The sequence below is a fragment of the Lynx rufus genome, unplaced genomic scaffold, assembly GCF_022079265.1.
Source record: "Lynx rufus isolate CCGP_SWC_20201006 ecotype Redwood Valley unplaced genomic scaffold, mLynRuf1.p SCAF_7, whole genome shotgun sequence".
Lineage (NCBI taxonomy): Eukaryota > Metazoa > Chordata > Mammalia > Carnivora > Felidae > Lynx > Lynx rufus.
The window spans coordinates 91,609,599-91,635,051 of record NW_025814889.1 but is presented as its reverse complement, the minus strand read 5'-3'; the positions used below and the strand labels follow the sequence as shown (position 1 = coordinate 91,635,051).

The 25,453-nt window shown below is 39.2% G+C and overlaps 1 protein-coding gene across 2 annotated transcripts in view; it reads left to right on the top strand.

The window, feature by feature from the left end:
- GRIP1 (glutamate receptor interacting protein 1) overlaps positions 1–25,453 on the top strand; it is a 404,358-nt gene that overhangs the window by 252,786 nt on the left and 126,119 nt on the right. For both annotated transcript variants that reach the window (XM_047066969.1, XM_047066968.1), the window contains exons 4-7: positions 314–459; positions 8,785–8,868; positions 13,336–13,411; positions 16,051–16,196. In XM_047066969.1, coding sequence (XP_046922925.1) covers positions 314–459; positions 8,785–8,868; positions 13,336–13,411; positions 16,051–16,196 — 452 coding nt within the window. The remainder of the gene's footprint in view (positions 1–313; positions 460–8,784; positions 8,869–13,335; positions 13,412–16,050; positions 16,197–25,453) is intronic.

Below are 25,453 nucleotides of genomic sequence, written 5' to 3'. Positions count from 1 at the left end.
CCAAAAAAAAAAAAACAAAAAAACAAAAAAAAAAACCACAACAATAAAACAAAACAAAAAACCCAAAACCTGTTTATTTTATTTCATGTCCTCTTTAGAAACAAAAGAGGGAAAGGGTTAGGGAAAAAAATGAGAGACCGTAGCAGATCCAATAGAGGGATATTTCAAAGTATCCCTCCGTATCCTAGGAGGCAGGGGCTCCTGCCAGGCAGGCCTCCCGGGCTTACGTGCATTTGCAGGAAGGGAAAGTGGAAAATGGGGGCAGGCCTGAGGAGAGGACGGGTCCACTGAAGCCACCTTGCCTATTTTGCAGAAGCGATCAGCTGGATGTGGGTGACTACATCAAAGCAGTGAATGGGATCAACCTGGCCAAGTTCCGCCATGATGAGATCATCAGCTTGCTGAAGAACGTTGGGGAAAGAGTGGTTCTTGAAGTCGAGTATGAGCTGCCGCCAGTCTGTAAGTAATCACAATTCAGGGGCGGGACAGCTACGCCACCCCTCTGCCTAAAACAATTCGTTCTCCATGTTTTCCCTTTTGGCATCGTTGTCTCATTACAGGAGTGATAGAACACCGTTTCTGGATATTTAGAAATTATTTAAATTGATACACCTATAGCCCACTCCGGAAGAATCAAAAAGAGCTCAGATAACAATAAAATTATACAGGACTCGTGTTCCATTAAGGTCATCTGTGTATATCACCATTTGTAAGGTCTGCACATTAAGTTTGATCCAAGCTCTGCACAGAGGGACGAGGGTTAGGAAAAGCATGTTTAATGTGTTCTGTGTTGATTCTTGTATAGTTATGTTAATTTCTGAAGCATGAAAATTGATTCAAAGCACATTCTTACCAAGTAAAAATAATAGTAATGTAACAAGAGTAGCCAACACATTTCCAGAGCTTACTAAATGTCCGGCTTTATAAGGAACCTGACCTGCACAGATACCCTTCATTCTCACCATAAGGAGTGTCAGCCTAGCAGAGCTGGACTTGGATGTCAAATAGCCAGGTTCAGATCCCAGCTTCACCTTTAACTGCGTGCCCTTGAGGAAGTTGCTCAAGCTTTCTGTGTCTCAGTTTCCACATCTGGGAAATGGGCGTAATGTTAGTTCCTGCTCATATAGCTGTTGTGAGGATTAAATGAGTTAGTATTTGTTGGGCAGTTAGAACAGTAGCTGGCACAATAAAAATTTTTGATAAATAATGTATACATTAGCACTATAAGAGAGGCATTATTATCATTAAATTTCTCATTTACAGAGGCTTGAGTGACGTATCTTTCCCAAATAAATAGGCAGCAGAATCAGTATGTGAAGCCAGGCTCCCCGACTCCAAAGTCCATATGCTTATTCGTTGTGACATATACTTATGCTGTGTGTTACTGCGGGCCTGCATTTAAGCCATGCTCTGCTAACACCACGTCTCCTATTATTAAGCTGTCAACGTAGATGCCAGCCTGACAAAGCCCTTTGCTTTTCTATGCCAGTGAGAACTCAGACTGAATATTAATCATTGATAATAACTCATTTGTTCAGCAATGACTTATTGAGCATTTGTTACATTGCGGCCGCCGCGTTGTATACTGGTGGAGTTTACATTTAGACAAGGGAAGACCGATAACAAAACAAGACCCCAGTAGATAAGTAAACTGGACAGCATGAATGCTAGGGGTCATGAATGTTAGGAGAAAAAAGAAAGAGCCAGGAGAGGGATTGGGAAGGTGGGGAGAGGTGTGGGATTGCAGTTTGAAATCGGGTGGCTCGGAAAAGCCTCACTGAGGCTGTGTCGGTGACTTGAAGGCAGTGAGAAAGTTGGTGGTGTGGATTTCTGGGGAAAGAGAACTGCAGAGAGAACAGCCAGTGCTAAGATCAAAGGCAGGAATACACTGGAGTTGTTGGAGAGACGTTAAGAAGGGTAATTTGGCAGGAGCAGAGTGAGCGTGAAGAGAAGTAGAAGAGGAGGTCAAAAATGTAAAGGATGAGGTATATTTGGAGGCCGTTGGAAGGACCTTAAGTTTGGCTCTGGGTGATAGAGGATGGCATTGTATGAGTTGGGGCAGGAGGCACAGGGTCTAATTCCTGTTTTCAAAGTCTCCCTCAGGCTGTTGTGTTGAGAACAGACTGCAGCGGCTAGGGCGGAAGCTGGGAGACCAGCTGGGGGGCTGTTGTCGTGATCCCGGTGAGAGACGGTGGTGAGGATGGCGAAAAGCAGTTACCTTCTTGATCTATTTTGAGGGTAGAGCCATCAGGACCTCCTGACAGATCGGATGTGGGTTGTACAGAAATAGAGGAGTCAAAGACCCCCTGAGATTTTGGGCCTGAGCAACCGGACGGGCAGGGTTGCCATTCATGGGGTTGGGCAAGAATGTGGGCAGGGCTGATTTGCGAGGGGGCCATCAGAAGACGTTCATTGTTTGAAATGCTACAGTGGACGTGTCTCTTTGATGTGCAGAGAAGAAATGTCAAGAAAAGCACTAGAGATGGGGTTAGGAGTTTGGGAGAAAGATCTGGGCTGGAAATGTACATTTAGAGTAATGGGAATATAGAGGGTGTTTGAAGCTTTGGGACCAAACGTGAGCACTCAGGGAGTGAGTGTATATGACCAGTCGTGAGTTCTTATTCTGAACATAAAATCCAACACCAAAAGTATAATGGTGTTTTTATAACAAAATCAATTGAGGTCTGTGTTCAAAAACCTCCCTGTAACATTTTTCATTTTCAGCAAGAGTAGACAGTAAAATCGAGCGCTGAGAGCTTGGACTGTGTCACTAGTTAAATATCAGTTTCTCCCCCTGTCCAGCTGTGTGACCTTGGGCATGTTATTTAAGTTCTCTGAGCCTTAGGTTTCTCATCTGTAAAATGGCTATAATAGATGTAGAATTTTTGTCAGAATTCAAGGCTATAATCATGGGAAATATTTGGATCATCGTCATGTACTCAGTAAGATATAGTGCCTGTTAGTCATTATTACATTATTATTATTCCACTGAAAGTACTGTGTTTTCTTTTACTTTAAAGGAGTCCATTTGTTTTGAAATCACTATCTCAAAGCATCGCCAAGGAGTTAAGAGAATCCAGATATCTAGAGCTAATGCTCTTGGATTAACCATTTTGATTCCACTGGGGAAATAAATATCAACAAAACACACCCTCTTTCTAAAACAAACTCTTAGTACAGCTTTCCAGGGGTAAGGCCAGTAGTGGAGATTTGCCAAATTATGTGTGAACTACAGCGAGGAGTTTGAGAAGCTTTGAAAGAGGTTATGCAGATCCAGTAAGAAGAGGAACATTTTGGGCAGAGGGGAGAACAAGGAAGGAAGAACTTAGCCCAGTGCACAGGTTTGAACCACAAACGGACTATTGTTGTTGAGGCACAAAGGGAAAGAGAGGACCTGGAGGGAGATAAGGCCAGTGAGGTGGACAGGAACAAAATGATGGAAACCCCACTGGTGGAGCCTGGATAAATCAGGTGGGCAGCAAGAAGCCTTTAAAGGCTTTTAAAGCCAACGAACATCATCAACAGATTTGAGTTTTTAGAGTTCTCATTTTAGGAAGCCAAATGGAGAATAGATAAGAGGCTATCAGCCTGAAGGCTGTTACAGTTTTCCAAAAGAGAGGTGACATCCTGAACAAATATAGCATTAGTAAGGTTAAAGAGTAGAGTGGATATCAGACGTATACAGGAGTTAAAACCTATAATGACTTGGTGATTATACCACCTTTTCCTTCCTCGTGCATTAAAGCTGATGAGGAAGAGGAAAAAATATTTTTTAAAACAAAAGTGTGAATTCGATGGTAGAAATCAGATAGAAGAGATCTATTCTCCAAGGATTATCTCTGTCTCTATTATGTTTAGATAAATTAATAAGATCTTTGAGTTCAGGGAGGGATTAATAAACATCCCCTTCACTGAGCTCAGACTGCTAGAGCTGGACCAAGCCGCTGCAGTGAGGCCCTAGGGAGAGAGCAGGTTGCTGAAAAATAAGCTGCCCAAGGCCAAGGCCGAGACAGGTAACTCTCAAGAATCACATAATTTGAGGCTCAGCCACCCCCAGAGTCCAGAAAGAAGTGGAGGAAGGATATTTGTTGTATGTCTGTGTGTATGTGATCTGATAGAGAAGGAATGGAATTCTGACCTTGCTCAAACCACTTACCTTTTGTAAGACTCAGATTCTTTATGAAAATGGAGTGGTTGATCTACATGAGCTCCAAAGTTCTTTTTGACTTTAGAATTACATTGTAGTTTTGAGACTGTATTTAGAGAGAATATTTCCAAACTGTATCTTAGATATTTATGTATTAAAAGTTGGTCTAGGGGCGCCTGGGTGGCGCAGTCAGTTAAGCGTCCGACTTCAGCCAGGTCACGATCTCGCGGTCCGGGAGTTCGAGCCCCGCGTCGGGCTCTGGGCTGATGGCTCAGAGCCTGGAGCCTGTTTCCGATTCTGTGTCTCCCTCTCTCTCTGCCCCTCCCCCGTTCATGCTCTGTCTCTCTCTGTCCCAAAAAATAAATAAACGTTGAAAAAAAAAAAAAAGTTGGTCTATGGGGGGCGCGCCTGGGTGGCTCAGTCGGTTGAGCATCCGACTTCGGCTCGGGTCATGATCTCACGGTTCGTGAGTTCGAGCCCCGCGTCAGGCTCTGGGCTGATGGCTCAGAGCCTGGAGCCTGCTTCCGATTCTGTGTCTCCCTCTCTCTCTGCCCTTCCCTCGTTCATGCTCTGTCTCTCTCTGTCTCAAAAATAAATAAATGTTAAAAAAAAATTAAAAAAAAAAAAGTTGGTCTATGGGTACCTGGGTGGCTCAGTTAGTTGAGTGTCCAGCTCTTGGTTTTGGCTCAGGTCATGATCCCGGGGTCATGGGATCGAGCCCCATGTCAAGCTCTGCACTGAGCATGGAGTCTGCTGGGGATTCTCTCTCTCTGTCTCTCTCCCCTGCGTGCTCTCTCTCTCTAAAATTAAAAATTAAAAGTTGGTCTAGAGCAATGCCTTCATGTTTTGTGGTGACATAATCCCTAAAGAATTTTGAAACCATAATCCTCATTTATTTTTTAGTAAGCCACCTAACATTCTTTATTATAAGCTTAAATCATTGGAAAGGATATAATTTCTGGCATGCTGTTCATTTTATATACCTTTAAGTGCAGTTTCCATTCAGACCTTAGAGCTACATATTTGCCTCATTTATTTTATGGAAAATGTCTGCTACAGAATCTGATTGGCAAAGGCAATCCTCACTGTTAAACCGTTGGCTAAATCAGATTAGCTTTCTATCAGATGGAGTTCTTTAATTCAAAAAGATGTGTTAAAGTGTGTCCCTGTGATTGCCTCTTACTTGTCAATTCCAATTCTAAGAGAGATAGACAGGTGACAGATGATGATGATGATGATGATGATGATGGCGATGGGGGGCGGGGGGAGCAGTCTCAGGTCTCCTCCACGTGTTTCCTTCCAGGATTCAGTCTGAAGGAGCAGAAGCCACCCAGAGAAAGCTCTTCCTGTGGCCATAGCAGAGGAAAAGCAGGATAGTCCCAACTACCCAAGCACATTTCCAACCAAGTGCTTATTACATCTCTTAACATCCCATTGGCCAAAGCGAGTCACATGGGGAAGCCCAACATATTGAGGAGGGAAAGTATACAACCCTTATCATGCTATTGAGGTAGGAGTTGAGGAGTCAGGGAAATAGTATATCATGTAGAAAAATCTAATCTGCCATAGCAAAATAATATGGATAGCAGTACATGCATATTCACATATAGAAACAAGGGACAGCAGCACCACTAAAATCCTGAGGAGAAGTATTTTTGCTTTGCAATATTCATTTGAACTTAACCCTTCTGTGTACTGCATTTGATTCTCTGGGGAAGCTCCTTATGTAGATCCATTATGTCCGCATACACAGATGTGAAGTAATGAATAAAATGCACGTGGCAATAGCAGGGGTCCTGCTATTGCATATGAAAACCCAGTCACCAAGATCCAGTCATGCAAATGAAAATTATGAAGACCAAATCTATTTCATTAAGTATCAAAATGTAGTTAACATTCACATTTATTTTTGTGAAGGATAAACAGCAAGAGTATGGATAATCCAAAGCTGTAGATAATCCTAAAAGTCTTTATATTGACTCTAGATTAGAATGTAGGAGTTTGTGGTCCACAAGATTGAGCTCAAGCAAAATTCAAACTACGGTGCCTTTTTTAAAAAAATTTTTGAGGTTTATTTATTTATTCAAAATTCAAACTATGGTGCCTTTTTTAAAAAATTTTTTGAGGTTTATTTATTTATTTTGATTGAGAGAGAGAGCGAGAGAGCAGAAGAGGGGCACAGAGAGAGGGAGATGAGAATCCCAAGCAGGCATCACGCTGTCGGCACAGGGCCCGATGTGGGGCTCAGATTCACCAACGGTAAGATCCATGACCTGAGCTGAAGTCGGACGCTTCACCGACTGAGCCACCAAACTACAGTGCCTTTCATTCCCGGAACAGACACCCGGCCAACAAGGACAGGTGGCCCCGAATTAGAATTTGGTTGTATAGAATTAAAAGCTGATTTAATGTTTAAATGAAATAGTATTTGTAAACCACTTTGCAGATTTCCTGGCACACAGTGGACGCTCATTAATTCTTTCTCCCTGTATCTTTTCCTTTCCTTTCTATTTGTTTCATTAGAACAAAAAGATCGTGTTCTCAACCAATTACCTCAAGTGGCTTGTTTGTCATGAAAATAAGAAAACGTTTGATTTGAACTCAGTTTCTTTCATTTAATTAAAACTGTACCTCAACACTTTCAGCTATTTGTGTACCGTTCCTAGCTGATTAAAATGAACTGAAATTCCCTTGCTAGCAAGAATATGACATTTAATTAAATCAGCAGTATACCAAAACATTTGTTCAGCTGTAGGGTTATGTTGTTTTTCAGCAGATCCAAGTTCGTGACGTACTTTATATCCCAGCCAGATGTGCGCAGTTTTGTGAATTTATCTGTGTGCTTTTCATAATCATGTCTATTCCTTTGAGGATTTAGAATTTCTGATAATTAAAAACAATTGTAATCAATGCTAAATTAAAATTACTTCCTATTTCTGTAAATGGCAAGAAATGTTCTTTTAATAGATGCAATTAAATTCTATCTTTAGAATCTATACCTATATTCCATCATATATTTCTTATTGATAAATGTTTCATGCAATAAAGTTTTCAAAATCTAATCGCAATGTTAAAAATATGCCATTGATAAGGACCACAGCATTAAGTAATTAGATATCATTGTACAAATCCACTTAAGGATCTAAGACCATCAGATTCTATACTTGCAAATTCTTTTCTCTCTCTGAATAAAAACATCCCTGTATCCATAATGATGAAATATTAATTTGTGGAAATTTGGTTGTTGTTGTTGTTTTTTAATTCAGCAATAGTGTACTATCTAAGCAGAATTACCCACCACTTGCCTGGAAACAGTCTCACAGAAGAGTTTAGTTACTATACCTTCATACAACCTACACCCCGTATTACACACGTATACTGTATGTGATATTAATTAGAGATATCAACTTGGCCATGCAGTTTTATTTTGTGAAGTAAGAGCAGTAAGAAGGCAAACATAACATAAGCATGATAGTATCAAATGAAATCAAGTAAATATTTTATTAGACAGCAGTAACATTTTGAATGTACAGAAATATTTTTGCCCTCCAGGTTTGATTTGGGTTGCTGATGTCTTTGTTAGTTGCTGTGCATCGTGTCAGAAAACCTGTCTTCATCGCCTAATCTATTAGTAATTTGAGAGTAATACTTTTTCTTCCTGCATTTCCTCCAAAAATAAATGTAAATACATTAATTATTTCAAGGTTTACAAAAATCATATTGCTTTTGCATTTCACAAAGGGAAAATAATTCTATTGATTACATAAAGAGTATCTCTCCTGGTATATAGAGTTTTAACGATGTGAATATTACACTCTAGCTAGAAGCTGGCTCCATAAGAAGAAAGGAGGTGCCTATGATTTTGATTCCACTCGGGTCTAAGCCTAAGTCCCTAATGCAGACAACTATTTTATGGTATTTGTATGTATTTTTTTAACATTTTCTTTGAAAAGAAGTTATCGCCCTTGTATTTTTCATAACAAGAATTATTTGCAAGGGGGATCTGTAGTGTTTTATGCCACATTAAAAAAAACTGGAGGAAAAAAAAAAATAAAAATAAACGTTGAAAAAAAAAAATTTAAAAAAAAAAAAAAAAAAGGGGCGCCTGGGTGGCGCAGTCGGTTAAGCGTCCGACTTCAGCCAGGTCACGATCTCGCGGTCCGGGAGTTCGAGCCCCGCGTCGGGCTCTGGGCTGATGGCTCGGAGCCTGGAGCCTGTTTCCGATTCTGTGTCTCCCTCTCTCTCTGCCCCTCCCCCGTTCATGCTCTGTCTCCCTCTGTCCCAAAAAAAATAAAAATAAACGTTGAAAAAAAAAATTTTTTAAAAAAAATAAAAAAATTAAAAAAAAAAAAAAAAAAAAAAACTGGAGGGGCGCCTGGGTGGCTCAGTCGGTTAAGCGGCCGACTTCGGCTCAGGTCACAATCTCGCGGTCCGTGAGTTCGAGCCCCGCGTCAGGCTCTGGGCTGATGGCTCAGAGCCTGGAGCCTGCTTCCGATTCTGTGTCTCCCTCTCTCTCTGCCCCTCCCCCGTTCATGCTCTGTCTCTCTCTGTCCCAAAAATAAATAAACTTTAAAAAAAAAAAAACAGGAAATGTTGTTATGATTTAATATATTTCTCTCTCTCTTTCCTGCATTCAGCTGTTCAAGGATCGAGTGTTATTTTCCGAACGGTGGAGGTCACATTACATAAAGAAGGCAATACCTTTGGTTTTGTAATCCGAGGTAGGTGATGGCTAGAAAACATGAATCATCAGATATTCTTAGAGAATTTGTCAATGAAATATTGGGAGTGAACTAGAAAGTCATCCTGAAAACAACAGCAACAACAGATGTTCCCAATACGTAAAGTCCCCTTATAATATTTGCACCCATTCTTTTAAAAAATAAAGCAATGAGTAGGAATCAAAGTGGAATCCAAATGACTTAGATCTGCTTTCAGTCCATACAGAGTAAGAAGTCACTGTTTGTAAACCTTGTCAATTCATTCATCCTGCTGATTTGCCACTTTTCTACATGTCTTTTGCTTTCCCTTTATACTTTTCTGTATCTCTGAATCAAAAATGTTGATGAATATGGCTTGGTTTGACTTAATACACTAGGATTAAACAACTTTGCTTAAATTATTTTCTCCTGAAATACATTTTGTTATTGTAGCTTTCTAAAAATGGATTGAAGATAATCTGATCCCTTGGGAACCTATGTGCATCAGCTTAACTTATTTTATTATGGGATGACATTAATAATAAAGATTTCAGGTGACTCCAACTTGGCTATAAAACCATGAATTCTGAGCTGTAATTCTGACTTTTAATATTTTATTTTTCTTATTAGCAGTTTCACCCCTCAAAGACTATACATAAACAACTCATAATTCTGCGTATGACAATAAAGTTCAATAGGAAACTATGTATGCATCAGAAATGTTTTTAACATTTCACATTTCATGATTTTTTTTGCTTTTACCTATTATATTCTATACTTCACCAGGGTCTAAAATTTATCCAAATTATTAAAACATTAGTTAAAATTAACTAAGCATCTTGGGGCGCCTAGGTAGCTTAGTCGGTTAAGTGTCCAACTTCAGCTCAGGTCATGATCTTGTGGTTCATGAGTTCGAGCCCTGCATTGGACTATGTGCTGATAGCCCAGAGCCTGGAGCCTGCCTTGGATTCTATGTCTCCCTCTCTGCCCTCCCTAGCTCGTGCTCTGTCTGTCTATCTGTCTCTCTCTCTCAAAAATAAACATTAAAAAATTTTTTTAATTAACTAAGCACCTTAATAAATGCACATGCATCAAGGAATAAAAGAAATACATTCATTTATACAGATTTGTCTTAAATGACTAAGCTTTAGATTCCATTCTGTACCAATCATTTAGCAAATCAATCAGTCAGGTATTTGTTAAGGACAGGTCAACATGTCAGCATAGGGCCAAGTATTAGAGAGTCATAGGACAGGACCCCTATCTGCAGGGAATTATAGTCCAGTGAATTTAAGACAAAGTGCCTGAATGAACGGTAGAGAAAATGGAAAACGAGGAATTCACTGAGTGGTTTAGACCAGCAATTATTACCCTTTACTGACCAGCTCCTTTTTTTAGGTGGCGCAGACAGGATCATTTTACTTTCATCATTTACCTTAACCATTCCCAAATTTCTGTGTAAAAGAACTAGATGAATATAGTAAAAAGTCAATATGAAAGTAATTTTGGCTCAGAGGGTGGTACAAATCCGTTTTTGCAGTGTAGTATGATAGAGAGGCACTCTTGAATCACATGCATACAAGCCTAATTACTGAAAAGCTGCAGTAAAAAATACTGCTGGGTGCAAATATTCATTACTAGTTGTTGTGTGGTTAATCAATAGTAAATCAAATTGCTAATGAAAGAACTAAAACAACAGTAATTTATCATTAGGAACAGAAAAAAACGGAAGCATTTGAAATCTACAACCACCACAAGACAGCTGATGATATAATGTTAGCAAAATGCTTATCTTGCCATTTGCAGGAATTTCAAATATCTGTATGTGCATGAGTAATAAGAATTTTATAATATGAGCCTAGGATACTATCTGGTACATCGTAGGCCCTTAACAAATAAATGAATAAGTAATTGAATGTTGCCTAGATTTGTGCGGACATCAGACTTCTTAGTGCTATAGTGATTTTAGTTTAGGAGCACCATATTTTGGTCGGCTTTAAAAACTCACTTAGTATATTAGTTGAACGTAAAAGTTTGTGAAATTTTGCGCAATTTCTCATAAGAATCACATAAAGAACTTAATGTTTAGATTAGTTTGAGGCCTATCTGAAGGCTCTTCCTTGCTCAAAAGGTGACCCCCACCCATTGCTTCAGAATCTTGATTAGTCACAAAAAGAGTTGCAGAATGAGAAAGTACTGTGGGCAAGTGTTATCATGGCCAAGAAGACATTATGGCATAGATGGAATTTGAGCTCAACTTATTTTAGTGAGAACACCAGGACTTTCAGGAAGGAGGACAATATTACAGATGAGGCATATTCATTTAGTTCTGGTGAATTTCTTCTTAACCAATTAGAATGGGTCGTAGAACAATAATACAGGCTTTTACCTGATGAATGGAATTGCATTTCCAGTGCTACGTGTCATAGGTTCTAGCACCTTGACTCGCCGAACAGTAGAACCTGGCACCTTGAGAATGAAAAATGATGTTCTGGCCTAAATCTTGCCAGAGTTAAATTTCAGTTAATTCCCTCACCACCAAGCTAAGGCAAACAGCTTGGGACAATAGGGAAAGCACTCTGCCACTAAGTTCTTTTTCACTTTGGGCAAGGAAAATTTACCTATCGATCATTCTCAACTCTAAAATTATAGATAGGTCTACTCATCTGCTAGATAGAGCCCAATATTCAGATTTGGTCTGCGTTGTGTCTCTGGCATTGATACTTTTAAAAAGCATTCCAGGGGACTGATGCCAACAGGCAGCCAGGATTGAGAAATACCACTGGGCTCTGTGTGTGTCAATTGCTTTGCAGTTTCAAACTTGTAAAATGTAAGTGAATCGCAAGCTACATCTGGTTCATTATTTCAAGTAATGGTAAAATGTCACATATCGAGAAATTTAGAGCCGTCTCACACTTTGCCATGCGTTCACTGTTAGAGATTTAAATTTGGACCCCCAAATCAAAATTATGGAAGCTTGTATGGCCGTCAGCCCCCATCCTTTTCTAAATCAATATCCCTTCAGAAGAAAACAAACCTACCTTTTTATGATCCCCTTGCAAAAGAGAAATTACACAGTAGTATTTATATAAATATGGGTAAGCATGTGCTGTAATTTATTGTCATGGTTTCATTTTAAAATCCTTTTCCAAGGAAGTTGTGAATTTCCTATTGTAAACAAGGAGGAACTTCAAAAGAAACCATCAAACTGAGTGGAAGAGTGAGGTACTGAAAGGGAGCTTTTATCAATCAGCCAGACTGAATAAATCATTGGTAATAGAAGTAAGCAGAAAGGAATATGTGCCTTCATCGGGAGCAGTGAATACCTTTTGATTTGTCTTTTAGGTTGGATTTTTAAGTTGACCTCTCTACCCGTTCCAAGTTTGGGAAATGCCAGTCTGTTCTACCAGGAAGGTGTTAGGGAAGGAATATCAGATGATAACATTCGTATTTATCAGATACTGGCAGGTATCTGGTGGGTAGCCAGGATGGTGAGGTATACAGAAATCAGGTCAGATGCAGAATAGTTAAGAAAGTGGAAATGTCCAGCCTAAAGAAGATGAGACTTAGCAGGTGTATAATCACTGTTTTCAACTTTCAGAAAAAGTTTCTTGTAGTAGAAAGCATACATTTTTGTTTCACTGCTCCAAATAATAGAATAAGAACAAGTAGGTGAAAACTGAAGGAAGTTAGATATCAGATGAATGATTAGGAAGAAGCTTCTAACACCCCTACACGTCCGAATGTGAAATGGGCTGCCTCAAACCTAATAAGTAGGCCATCTGGTGGGTCTCAAGAAAAGACTGGGCGAGCACAGACTATGGACGTTCTACAAAAGCGTCCTGGATTTAGAAGAGAGTTTATAATAAATTACCTTCCATCTAAAAGCTTTTATGTTTCCAAGAATTCTTGAGCAGAAGTTTTCCATATACGGAAATAAAATCTCCATTTAAGCATTGCACTTGTCTTGAAATTATGTGTCCATTTTTTGAACACCCCAACTTTAATGGAACCCATCTCAGCCACTTGAAGTTTTTTCTTTCTTGTTTTATATACTTACGTATTTTCCCCCGTCTCCAATTTTTGCTTCCTTTATCCCAGGTTGTAGACCTATTCACCTGTATTATAGCCCAGGTTAATTGGCAACAGGTATACCCACCTGCACTGTGTTGATAACTGTCTATTGTCATAATTAGGCTAGTACTTGTTAAGTAGTTTATGTTCTTACGACGCTGGGTTAAATATTTTATATATCGCCCCTGAATACAGCCATGTATTTATTGAGAGGTGGAGACATCATGACTTCAAAAACATATTCTATATAAAATGAATAAGATTTTTGGAAAAATTTTACATGTTTTCCTCCATACATCAAGAAAATGTACTTTAGTTTCTCAGCTGCCATTTTGTAAGTGAATTTTTTTTTTTTTTTTTTTTTTTTTTTTTTTAATGAAGGCACTTATAAGCTGTATTTCTTTTGTTTGCCAGGAGGGGCACATGACGATAGAAATAAATCTCGTCCAGTTGTAATAACGTGTGTTCGTCCCGGAGGACCTGCTGACAGGTAAACTTCCTCTGTCTGTGTCACTATCCAAACAGATTCAACAAAGCTGGGGACTTTGGCATAGAGTTGAGGAATTAGAAATTTCAGAGTGAAAGATAGATATTAAGCAAACGTGTTGGAATGTGAATACTGAAATTGTTGGGCTGCCAAATCAGAAGAAAGAAGGTTTGACTCCAGGCTCAACACTCACTACCCTATGTGTTTGGCAAGTGACTTACCAGTTCTAAGCTCAGTTTCCTCCACTGTGAAATGTCGATAATAATACCTACCTGACAAGGTCTTCAGTTTTTTGTTTTGTTTTGTTTTAATTTTTTTTTTAACGTTTATTTATTTTTGAGACAGAGACAGAGCATGAACGGGGGAGGGTCAGAGAGAGAGGGAGACACAGAATCGGAAACAGGCTCCAGGCTCTGAGCGGTCAGCACAGAGCCCAATGTGGGGCTCGAACTCACGGACCGTGAGATCATGACCTGAGCCGAAGTCGGATCCTTAACCGACTGAGCCACCCAGGCGCCCCACAAGGTCTTCAGTTTTATCAGAGACTGGCTGGGGCCTTGCGGGGGACCTTTCATGCAGTAGATACTTAATAAAAGGTAGCTGGCTTTTTAAAGGCACGTACTTTAAACACATCGTCTCCCATTGCTAACCTCCCCTGGAAAGATAGGTGGTGATGTTCTGACTGTTACTATTAATCAGCATCCTTCTGGTTATTATTATCTGTTGATGATGATTATGTATGTGAGAATGGAAGTGATTTCAATAAAAGGGAAGGAGCGTTGTCAGTATCTAGAGCTATCTCTTCGGGACTTATTTGAGTATCTGAAGAGGCAGCTCCTTCATATCCTTCATATCACAAATATTAGAGGAGGTCGTATGTAAACGCACAACTTAGCTGTCTCAGGAGATGCTTGTCTTTGTATTAATTTCCCATCGCAAACGTCAATTCCATAAAGGCAAAGGACCACAACTCCGACCATTCGCTGTGGTTGAAGGGTGGGAGAAAAATGCCCTGGTTACCCCTGACTCTGCACTATGTTTCAAACCGGGATATAATGTTTAAACCTTTTCTTATGCAATAGAAATAGTAATAATAAATACAATTGATTGAGCACCGAGCCACGTGCTAGGAAATGTACTATGTGTTTAGCAGACACTATTTTATTTGTCCTCAAAACTGCCTACTAAGTACTTTTTAGCCACACTTACAGTGATAAAACTGAGGCCCCGTGTGGGTACATGACTTACCAGCTAGTACACGGAAGAGCCAGGCTAGGAATTCAGGTTCATTCTCCTTCAAAATCCATACTGTTAGCTCACTTTTCTAAAAAGTTTGTGCTTAATATAAAATAAGAGAAGGGGCGCCTGGGTGGCGCAGTCGGTTAAGCGTCCGACTTCAGCCAGGTCACGATCTCGCGGTCTGTGAGTTCGAGCCCCGCGTTGGGCTCTGGGCTGATGGCTCAGAGCCTGGAGCCTGTTTCCGATTCTGTGTCTCCCTCTCTCTCTGCCCCTCCCCCGTTCATGCTCTGTCTCTCTCTCTGTCCGGAAAATAAATAAACGTTGAAAAAAAAAAATTAAAATAAGAGAATATGAAGATACTGCTTTCTCACCTGTGCCATAGTATGTTTGCCTTTGCAGAGGACAATACAAAGTCAGAATTTGCACAGAAATCTTGCCTTTTTTCCTCTCTCCTGCTTCTCTTGTGAATTATTCTTCCTGCAGTAAATGAGAATATTTCCGTTCCTTATTAACATTTACCTTGGGGTTAACAAAAATGTCAGAAGCAAGCTACTAGTTTCTGAGCAACATATTATCAAATTAACTTAGGATGAAATGGAATCTAAAAGTTTAAGATAAAAATTTAGAGTCAAAATTCTTAGAGAATTATCTAGGCGAAGGATATTTAAGAGATCACTCTTATCCTTTCCAAATCCTCAACTTGTAATCCTCCCACCCCAGTTTGATTTCTCATATCATGACCCTCCCTGAGGCAGGTAGGTTATAATCTGGAAGCCTCCTGGCTATATTTTAGTGGTGTCCCAATGTCCTCAGGCATCTTCTTCCAGTGCCTTGAGTGTCTATGGTCACAGCAGAAAGAATAGTATTTCCCTGTCTCTTCCAAGGAATATGAGACTGAATCAATTTAATGATTGCCAAAATGGCCTTATAAATCAATAGGGAAATGTCTAGACTAGGGAAATTTTTCACCAGTGCTCCCAGTCCTGCTTGGGTTCACTGATAATAAATGGAATGGAATCAGCAGGCTTTTCTGCTCACCTGGCTTTGGAAAAAATAGGTAAATGCTATTTTCTGGGCCCTAATAAATCAATTTTAGGTATTTAGACAAGAACCTAGAAAAGGGAAAATGTGCCTTTAGTATTTTTGCACCCCAAGAATTAACTAGGGGTAACTTGGTGATCGACTATTGGGCAGTTATTTCCTTATTACTGACTTGCATATTGCAGCAATTTTCTGTTCAGAGCCACCTCTTTAGTCCCTTACTATCACACTTGATGCTTAAGACGAAGCGCAACTAGGACGGATGGGAGAAGGTGTGAAATATCCGCTTTGGCAGAGCGACTCTTAATGCTAACCCACATTATGTTACATTAATGAAGACTGTTTCTGTGTTCTCCCTTCAGAGAGGGCACCATCAAACCTGGCGACAGGTTGCTCAGTGTGGATGGAATTCGGCTTCTTGGAACCACGCATGCCGAAGCCATGAGTATTCTTAAACAGTGTGGACAAGAAGCAACGCTGCTGATAGAATATGACGTCTCAGTGATGGGTATGTCAGAGTCCTGAGGTTGTGCTCACCAAGCTCTGGGTCAGGTCATTGTCCGTCCCTGATAAACCACTCTGGGTTAAGAATGAACTGTGCTGTCCTCCTGCAGCAGACAGAATTTCATCAATACTCCATCATTACTCTGTTGGGTTCAGGAAGAGGTGAGTGGTGCTTTTCAGCGATTTAGAGTTCTTGTGTCAATAGCTTCTATAATAAGGTCTCATTCCATCAGAACGTTTCACCTGGCAGTCAGTTCTATGTGGATTATACTTTGGCAGCAAAGTATTTTCCCCTCCAAATCGCAAGAATAGTATTATTAACTAAAGGGCTGGTACTTTTTCTTTTACTACACGGAGACTGAGAAAAATAGATTTCTTTCCTTCTTGTAACTTCACAGCATGAGGCCAGCGAATCAGAATTAATGGAAATGACCAATCATTGTATCCTAAGATTTAGGAATAAAGAGAGGAAGGGGACCATATAGTATCAGTGGTTAAAATGAGAAGTTGAGTACAGTATCCTTTTTTTTTTCTTTTAATGTAGTTGACCCACGGTGTTACATTTGTTTCAGGTGTACAACATAGTGATTCAACACGTGTGTGTGTTTTGCCATGTTCACCACAAGTATAACTACCATCTGTCACCATGCAACACCATTACAATACCTTTGACTGTATTCCCTTTGCTGTACCTTTCATTTCCATGATTTACTCATTCCATAACGGGAAACCTGTGTCTCCCACTCCCTTTCACCCATTTTGCCCGTCCCCCCACGCTTTTCCCCTCTGGCAGCCATCAGTTTGTTCCCTGTATTTAAAGGTCTGAGTCTGCTTTTTGTTTGTTTATTCACTTATTTGGATTTTTTCCAGTTCCACATATGAGTGAAATCGTATGGTGTTCGTCTTTCTCAGTCTGATTTATTTCACTTAGCATAATACCCTCTAGGTCCATCCATTTTGTCTAAAATGGCACTATCTTGTCCTTTTCTATGGCTGCATAATATGTGTATAAATCACATCTTCCTTATCTATTCATCTATTAGTGGACACTTGGGTTGCTTCCATATCTTACCTATTATAAATAATGCTGCGATAAACATAAGGTGCATATATCTTTTTGAGTCAGTGTTTTGGTTTTCTTTGGGTAAGTGGTGGAATTATTGGGCCATATGGTATTTGCTATTTTTAATTTTTTGAAGAAACTCCGTACTGAAGCACCAATTCACATTCCTACCAACAGTGCACGAGGGTCCCTTTTCTTCCACATCTCACCAACACTTGTTATTTTTTGTCTTTTTTTTTTTAATATTTATTTATTTTTGAGAGACACAGAGACAGAATGCGAGTGTGTTAGGGGCAGAGAGAGAGGGAGACACAGAATCTGAAGCAGGCTCCGGGCTCTGAGCTGTCAGCATAGAGCCTGACACGGGGCTCGAACTCACAAGCTGTGAGATCATGACCTGAGCCAAAGTTGGATGCTCAACCGACTGAGCCACCCAGGAACCCCATTTCTTGTCTTTTTTTTTTTTTTTAGCCATTCTGGAAGGTATAAGGTGATACCTCGTTGTGGTTTTGATTTGCATTTCCTTGGTGTTTAGTGGTGTCCAGAATCTTTTCATGTCTCTGTTTGCCATTTGAATATCTTCTGTAGGAAAATGTGTATTTAATTCTTCTGCCCATTTTTAATTGGATTATTTGGTTTTTTTGGTGTTGAGTTATAGAAGTTCTTCCTTTATATATTTGGGATATTAAACCTTTAACAGACATATCATCTGCAAATCCTCTTATATTTAATAGGTAACCTTTTAGTTTTGTTGATGGTTTCTTTTGCTGTGCAAATGCTTTTTATTTTGACATAGTCCCAATAGTTTATTTTTGCTTTGTCTCCCTTGCCTTAGGAGACATATCTAGCAAAATGTGGTGTAGTATTCTTTCTCTCAATAATGATTACAATAGAAATTAATTATATTTCTGCCCTTACAACTATGGTAAAACTTGGAAGGTATCCTCATCTGGCTTTTAAATGTTGAGAGAGAGCCCAGTTTTGTGTAATGTTGATGAAGGCAGAAAAATTATGAAATAATGAATTGGAACTTGAAATTGAAACTAAATCATGTTATATACACTTCTTAACAATTGTCAGACATGATTATTTGACCTGATTTTACCAGTAATTTTGTGCTGGTGAAATGTAGCAGAGAAAAGAGGCTTACTCTATAACTGCAAACTCCTTTCTCCTTTATTTCCCACCCTGTGTGATTCATGTAGAACAGTGTTGCTTAAAAATATTAATATGTCTATTGGCCTGAAATGTTTTAAAAGGTATGAGGTTTCTAAAAAAATTTTAAGTGTGAGATTTAAGGAGTTCTTAGCAGAATAAGCAGTACTGTATGCTCTTGACGTGGAAAGTTCGAAAATGAATGAACTTCCCACCCTCCTCTACCCTTCTCTTGTATTCTCTCCCACCCTCTTTTCTTTTTCTTTCTCTTTGGTTATATAGGTTTTAAGTTAGATTTGGAGTTAGGTGATTTGGGTTCTGTTCTCACTCTACTGATTTCCAGCTATTAAGGTGGACCATGTTTCTTATTTCCCTGTGCCTTAGTTACCTCATTTGTCAAGTGGGGACTTGCTTACTGTTTCTCAACTTTTTCTCTCTCCCTCTGTTCCTCACTGTCTGTCTTCCATTCTTCCTCCTTTCCCTTCCAGCCACCCAATTCTTCTTTGATATTCTGCTCTCCATTTCTCACTATGAGTACTACTCTATTCTAACTGTCCTACTTAGCTTTTTTTCTAGTATTCCCTATAGCCATCCTCCTTTTTCTCTGTTTGTGTTTCTTGCTTTTTTCCATTCCTGTTTTCCTAATTTGGGTTAAGATAGGATTAGGTATCCATAAACTCAAATAATTTTTTTTATTTTTTTAACATTTATTTATTTTTGAGAGAGACAAAGACAGAGTGTGAGCGGGGGAGGAGCAGAGAGAGAGGGAGACACAGAATCCAAAGCAGGCTCCAGGCTCTGAGCTGTCAGCACAGAGCCCGACGCGGGGCTTGAATTCACGAGTCGTGAGATCATGACCTGAGCTGAAGTCGGACACCCAACCGACAGAGCCACCCAAGCACCCCATATAAGCTCAAATAGTTGAGAATGACAATTGGAGGAAAGAGAAGTGCAAATGGTGTCCTAGAATATGAGATACTTTCAATTAGAATTGTTCATCAAATATGAACTGATACTTTCTATAGCAAAAAACACATTTTCCTTTTTTCTTGTAATACTTTTTCTTTTGCAACTTTTGGAGCTCTTCTTTCTCAACAGGAATAAAATGAGCTCTTATGCAACACTGCCTGGGAAAATGATGAGCAATAATTGCTCAACCGTATACAAGGACAGCATCAAGTACAAATAGCAGAAACCCAATGTAGACTAGCTTCAAGAGGGAATATGTTAGCCTACAAAAGCTTGGAGTCCAAGGTGTAGCCTGGCTTCAAACATAAGTTCAGTAATGTCATAGGCATTCTGTCTCTCCGCTTTCCTTGCCTAGGAAAGCCGCTCCTTATGTTATGACAAGATGGCCCCAGCAGCCACACGCCTACATCATCTTGAGAGTTTATGATACCAGAGAAAGAAATGAGAATGGATCTCCTGTAAAAGATTCTCAGTGACTTAGCTTGGAGCAAATGCTGACCATTACCCTAATTACTGTGCCTGGGGATATAATGCACTCTTTGCTCCTTTGGTAGGAGAGGCAGAGTGTATGTTGAACAGCCCCAGCAGAATGAAACAGAGAAATGGCACTTCCCCAAAGCGGATGGTGTTGAGTTGATGAAAGTAATAGATGCCCTTTTGAGAACATATTTTGATGTTAAATATTACATTCCCACGCACAGGAGTTATATTCCTTCTAATCTGAGAGTTTTCCTTGCTTCACATCCTCACCAGCACTTGGTATTCCCAGTCTGGTTCATGCTAACTATTCTGATGGATGTTAAGTGATATCCCATCTTAAGCTTAATGTATATTGTCTCCATGAATAACCACGTGGGACACCTTTTCATTTCCCAGCAGGACATACTTGTTGCGTTGACTTTACACTTAAGACTTTTATTTATTTATATACTATTGAAACTATGACACATTATATCTTAGAAGTATGTATACATCTGTAATCATAGATATATTGATTTTAATTACTTATATACCCTTAAAAGTACACAAATTATTTCTTAGGAAGTGTGTGTGTGTGTGTGTGTGTGTGTGTGTGTGTGCGTGTGTACATATCCAACCATAAATCTCAACCCTGGAATCAGATGTATTTTTCAGTAAATCTCAAAATATAAATGTCAGCAAAGTCAGTAGTCTATTTAGGAAATCTGTTGACACTATAGATTTTATTAATTAAAGTTGAATTTAATCTATGTTAAAATTTTAAGGAAAATGTATTGAGATAAGGAAGACTGTAAGAGGAATAGATTTAGGGGAAAATTAAGAGCTCGGTTTGGGATATGTTATGTTTGAGATGTCTCTCTACCATTCAAGTGATATGTCACATACCCAACTGCGTACAGTTGGGTATTTAAGCCTGGATTTCACTGCAGAAGTGAGGGCAGGTGATGTGAATTTTTAACTCAACAGCACAAAGATGGATCATAAAACCATGAGGCACCTGAGGGGGGTGAGACAGAGGACTGAGCTCTGGGGCTCTCCAAAAGTGACAAGTCACAAGTCAGGAAGGTGAAGAGGAACCTGCAAAATAAATTGAGTGATGGAGACAGAGAACCGAGGCAGAGTGTTGAGGCATGGAGGACAGATTTTTCCTTTGTAAATGGTGGCAATTATACCACCACACTCACAAGTTGCTGTGAGAAGCAAAAGAATTAATACATATGCAGTGTTTGGCACATAATACGTGCATAGTAAATATGAACTAATCATTTAGAATGTTAACGAACATTCTGACTTCAGCAAAATGTAGTGCCTCTTGAAGTCAAAAAAACTTGATCGAGTCTTGGTTCTCTGTTGAGCTTGGACGAGTTTTTGAGCCTCTCCAAGTTTCGACCTTCCTATCTCTAAAATAGGGATGATAATAGCACTTCTATAAAGGATTGATGGAAAGACTGAGTGAATATATATAAAGTGCTTACCATAACTAAACTGACCCATTATTGAATACCAGGAAATTAAAGTTGACTGTTTCCATGCCCCACTTCCCTAAAATGAACCTCACATCACCCATTATTACCCTGGATGAAGAAGGAGCTGAATCTTCATTCTGTGACAATACTAAGTCATTGGTAGAAAGGATATTTGAGTAATAACGTGTTCTGGATTGTTTTATTTTCTAAAATTCACTGAAATACTTATTTTGTTTAGAACTTTCTAAACAAATATTTCTAAAGTATGTTTCCTAGAATGTATATTAAATTAAAGATACTTGAGTCTTTGATAGAGCACATGGAAACAGTCCCCCAAGATAGAGGGCATTGTTCTGAACATCAATCTTTAGGCCAGTGCCACAGAGTCAAGAGGTTTAGAGATTATGCTAAATCTGTACTGATTTATAATTTATTCCAGAGTTTTAAAAATTATAAGATCCTCTAATGTTATTTATTTTATAACTTTCCTCTTTCTTCCATGGAAAGAGCTGTGGAAAGCCATCCGTTAATATGGATTTCTTGTCGGTTATATTAAACAAGGCTCACTGTAGTGTAATTTAAATAAGCTTTCTCACCAAGAAACAGTAATCATAGTCACTTAGTAGATGTCAAATGTAAACAGCAAATTATTGTAGTTGCAAATAAAGATGGAAAGACAACTAAAATGTTTCTCAAAAACTGTGAAATACAGTGAAATTTTCCACTGTCATCCCTAATATTTACTATCCCCATGCATAGACCTTTCAAAAATATACTCTCTCCCTCCCTCCCTCCCTTCTAGGCATATATGCCCAAGTCAAATCCACCTCCTTCCCTGATCCTACTCTTATTTGGTTCAGTCAGTCTCTCATTTTCTCTCCCTTTTGAACCCCACTGGCGCTCCCTTGGCAACTCTGGAGGGCATTTACATTTTGTCTTGCCTAAATTGTGAGTTTTTCTGTTGTGCCTTTAGGTTCCATAGACTCCTTGGGGACAGTAATTGAGTCATCTTTTTTGCTTATTTCTATTGCATCTCACATGAAGTCTCCAGATATACACAGGAGGTTCTTAATGATAATTGTGGATTGAACAATGCAGTCACCTATAGATGAGCTGTTTTTATGACTGATCATCATGAAGTGGATGCGTATAGAATATAGCAAAACGTGAATGTTTATGTGGTAGGTTTAAAATGAAGTTACTTCATGATATCATCTTACATTTCAGAATGACATCACGAATCTTTATGTTTTTATAATTACGAAATTTATTGTCAAATTGGTTTCCATACAGCACCCAGTGCTCATCCCAACAGGTGCCCTCCTCAATGCCCATTATGAATCTTTAAATCACAAAACCTCTTCATCTACCTACGGTGTTTTTCTGTGTTCCTGTAATCCTCTGACTCTTCTCTTAACTATTTCTCTGCTCAGCTTCAAATATTTCCTTTCATTTATCTGGACTAAGCCAGCATGCAAAACCAAGAATGCTGAAAAAAATGTTACCCTTTCCTTTGAAATGCCCACGCCTATTCTATCTTTGCCCAGATGTGTGGATGGTCCTTACTTCTATTCAATCCTTAGTAATTTTCAAGTAATTGTTTTAACAGATATTGATTTGAGTGTTATGAGTCTTCGGAAAAGATGGCTAACTCCTTTGCAATCAAAAGTATAGGTTTGTGTGGCACCTGGGTGGCTCAGTTGCTTAAGCATCCGACTCTTGATTTTAGCTCAGGTCATTATCTCGCAGTTCATGAGTTCAAACCCCGCATGGGGCTCTGCGCTGACAGTGCAGAGCCTGCTTGGGACTCTGTCTTCCTGTCTCTTTTTGCCCCTCCCCTGCCCATTCTCTATCTCTCTCTCCATTTCTCTCATAAATAAATAAATAAATAAATAAATAAATAAATAAATAAACATTTTTTTAAAGAGTATAGGTTTATTGGTGTCATCACAACTGTATCTTGGCCATGCTTTGCATTTCATTTTTTCAGAATATCAAGATCAAAATGTAACACCTTCCACCAGTGACTTCTGAGTCACAGGTACCAAGAGTAAATTGGCCACTATCTGTGTTCTCTCATAAGTTTCTTCTAGACGATCTCAATGTACTGGAAATTTTTTCCATCGAATTTTTCAAGGGCTCCTAGAAGTATTTATGACACACATGCTTCTCTATGGGTCACCAGCATAACCTCCCCTTCACAGAAAATTTCATAAATGGAAGACCAGAAAGTTTTCCACTTACAAAAAGTCTAATTTTCAAATGGCAACAGCCATTTATTTGGAATATTATTTTTCTAAGATAAAAGGCAGATCTCCTTAAAACTTCTCCTTTTGATCTAAAAAATGATTTTTTGCAGAATACTCTTGTTCCTAGTCATCTGGGTCTCTTTTATGTATTCAAACTTGAGCCACTTAACATATGTTTATGGACACAAAAGAAATGGGTGAGGAGAAAGTTACCTTAAATTAGAAAAGGTATATTTTTTTATTTTATATTGCTAGATTATAACAGAGGGGTTTTAAAATTCACTTTTAGGGGCGCCTGGGTGGCTCAGTCGGTTGAGTGTCCGACTTCGGCTCAGGTCATGATCTCACACTCTGCGAGTTCGAGCCCTACATCAGGCTCTGTGCTGATAGCTCAGGGCCTGGGGTCTGCTTCCGATTCTGTGTCTCCCTCTCTCTCTGCCCCCACCCCCCCCCCCATTCATGCTCTTGCTCTGTCTCTCTCTGTCTTAAAAATAAATAAAAAACATTAAAAAAAATTTTTAATTAAAAAAATAAAATTCATTTTTACATTATAGTACAAGATGCAAGTAGGAAAGTGCTGAAATCTTATTTGTACACATTATTGAAATACCACTGGCATATTCCCCACCCAGGTCAAGAAATAGAACAGAACCATTATCGCCAAAACCCCAATGTCTCCACCCAATCGCTACCCCATCGCTTTCCACAGTGTAACCCCCATCTTGACTGACTAAACCATAAATGTATTTTCCTGATTTTTGAACTGTTTATAAATGGAACCATGTAGCCTGTTTCTTTGGTACTGGGCTTCTCTTGTCCAACAGTATGTTTGTGAGAGCCACTCCTACCGTTACCTGCAGCAGTAAGTCATTCTTTTTGTTATTATAGCATTCCATTATAGCAATAGATCACAATTTAGCCTTTCCCATTGATGATAATTTATATATTTTGCAGTTTGAGACTCTTACAAATAATGCTACTGTGAACATTCTGGTGTACGTCTTGTGGTAAACATATATATGCATTTCTATTAGGTTATGCCTAGGAGTGGAATCGCCAGGCCATATGTTACATGCATGCCCAGCTTTAGTAGATAGTGCCAAACAGTTTTTCCAAGTGGTGGTACCGATTTGCATTCCTGCTGACTGTTTTTGCTTCCTTCCCACCCTCACCAGCACTTGGCATCATCGATCTGTTTCATTTTAACCATTCTGAGAGTGTGTACTGTTAGCTTTTTGTGGCTTTAGTGTGTATTTCCAGATGAATAAGGATGCTGGGCACCTTTTCATTATTTGTCATCTGGATATTCTCCGTTGCAATACGTTCGTTCAAGTCTTTTGGTCCATTTTTTTTTTTCCGTTAGGCAACTGTATCATTATAGATTTATATGAGGTCTTTGTACATTATATATGCAAGCCCTATTGTATTTATATATGTTACAAATTAACCCTAACTACTGTCTGGAAAAGAAATGCCAAAAGTGGTAGATTTCAGCTAATCCATAACATTCCAATAAACTGCTTGGTTGCTTTTTGGGAATGTCCTGAGATTTTGACAAACAGAAGCCTGGAAGCGGATGTAAAATTCCATCTAGTTTGTTCTTCCATCTTCAGGTAGATGTTGCCATTGGAGTTTAGTACTATATTAGTATTAGCTATTGCTGTGTAGCTAAATGTTAGTATTAACTCTTCCTAGGGAGCAAAATATCACAAACCAGTGACTTAAAACTACACCCATTTATCACCTCACAGTTCTAGAAGTCCTAAGTCCAGGTGAGCTCTTCTGGATTCTTTGCTTAGCATCTCTCAAGGCCCAAGTCAGTGTGTCACCTGAGCTAAGGTTTTATCTAAAGGCTCTGGGAAAGAATCCACTTCCAAGC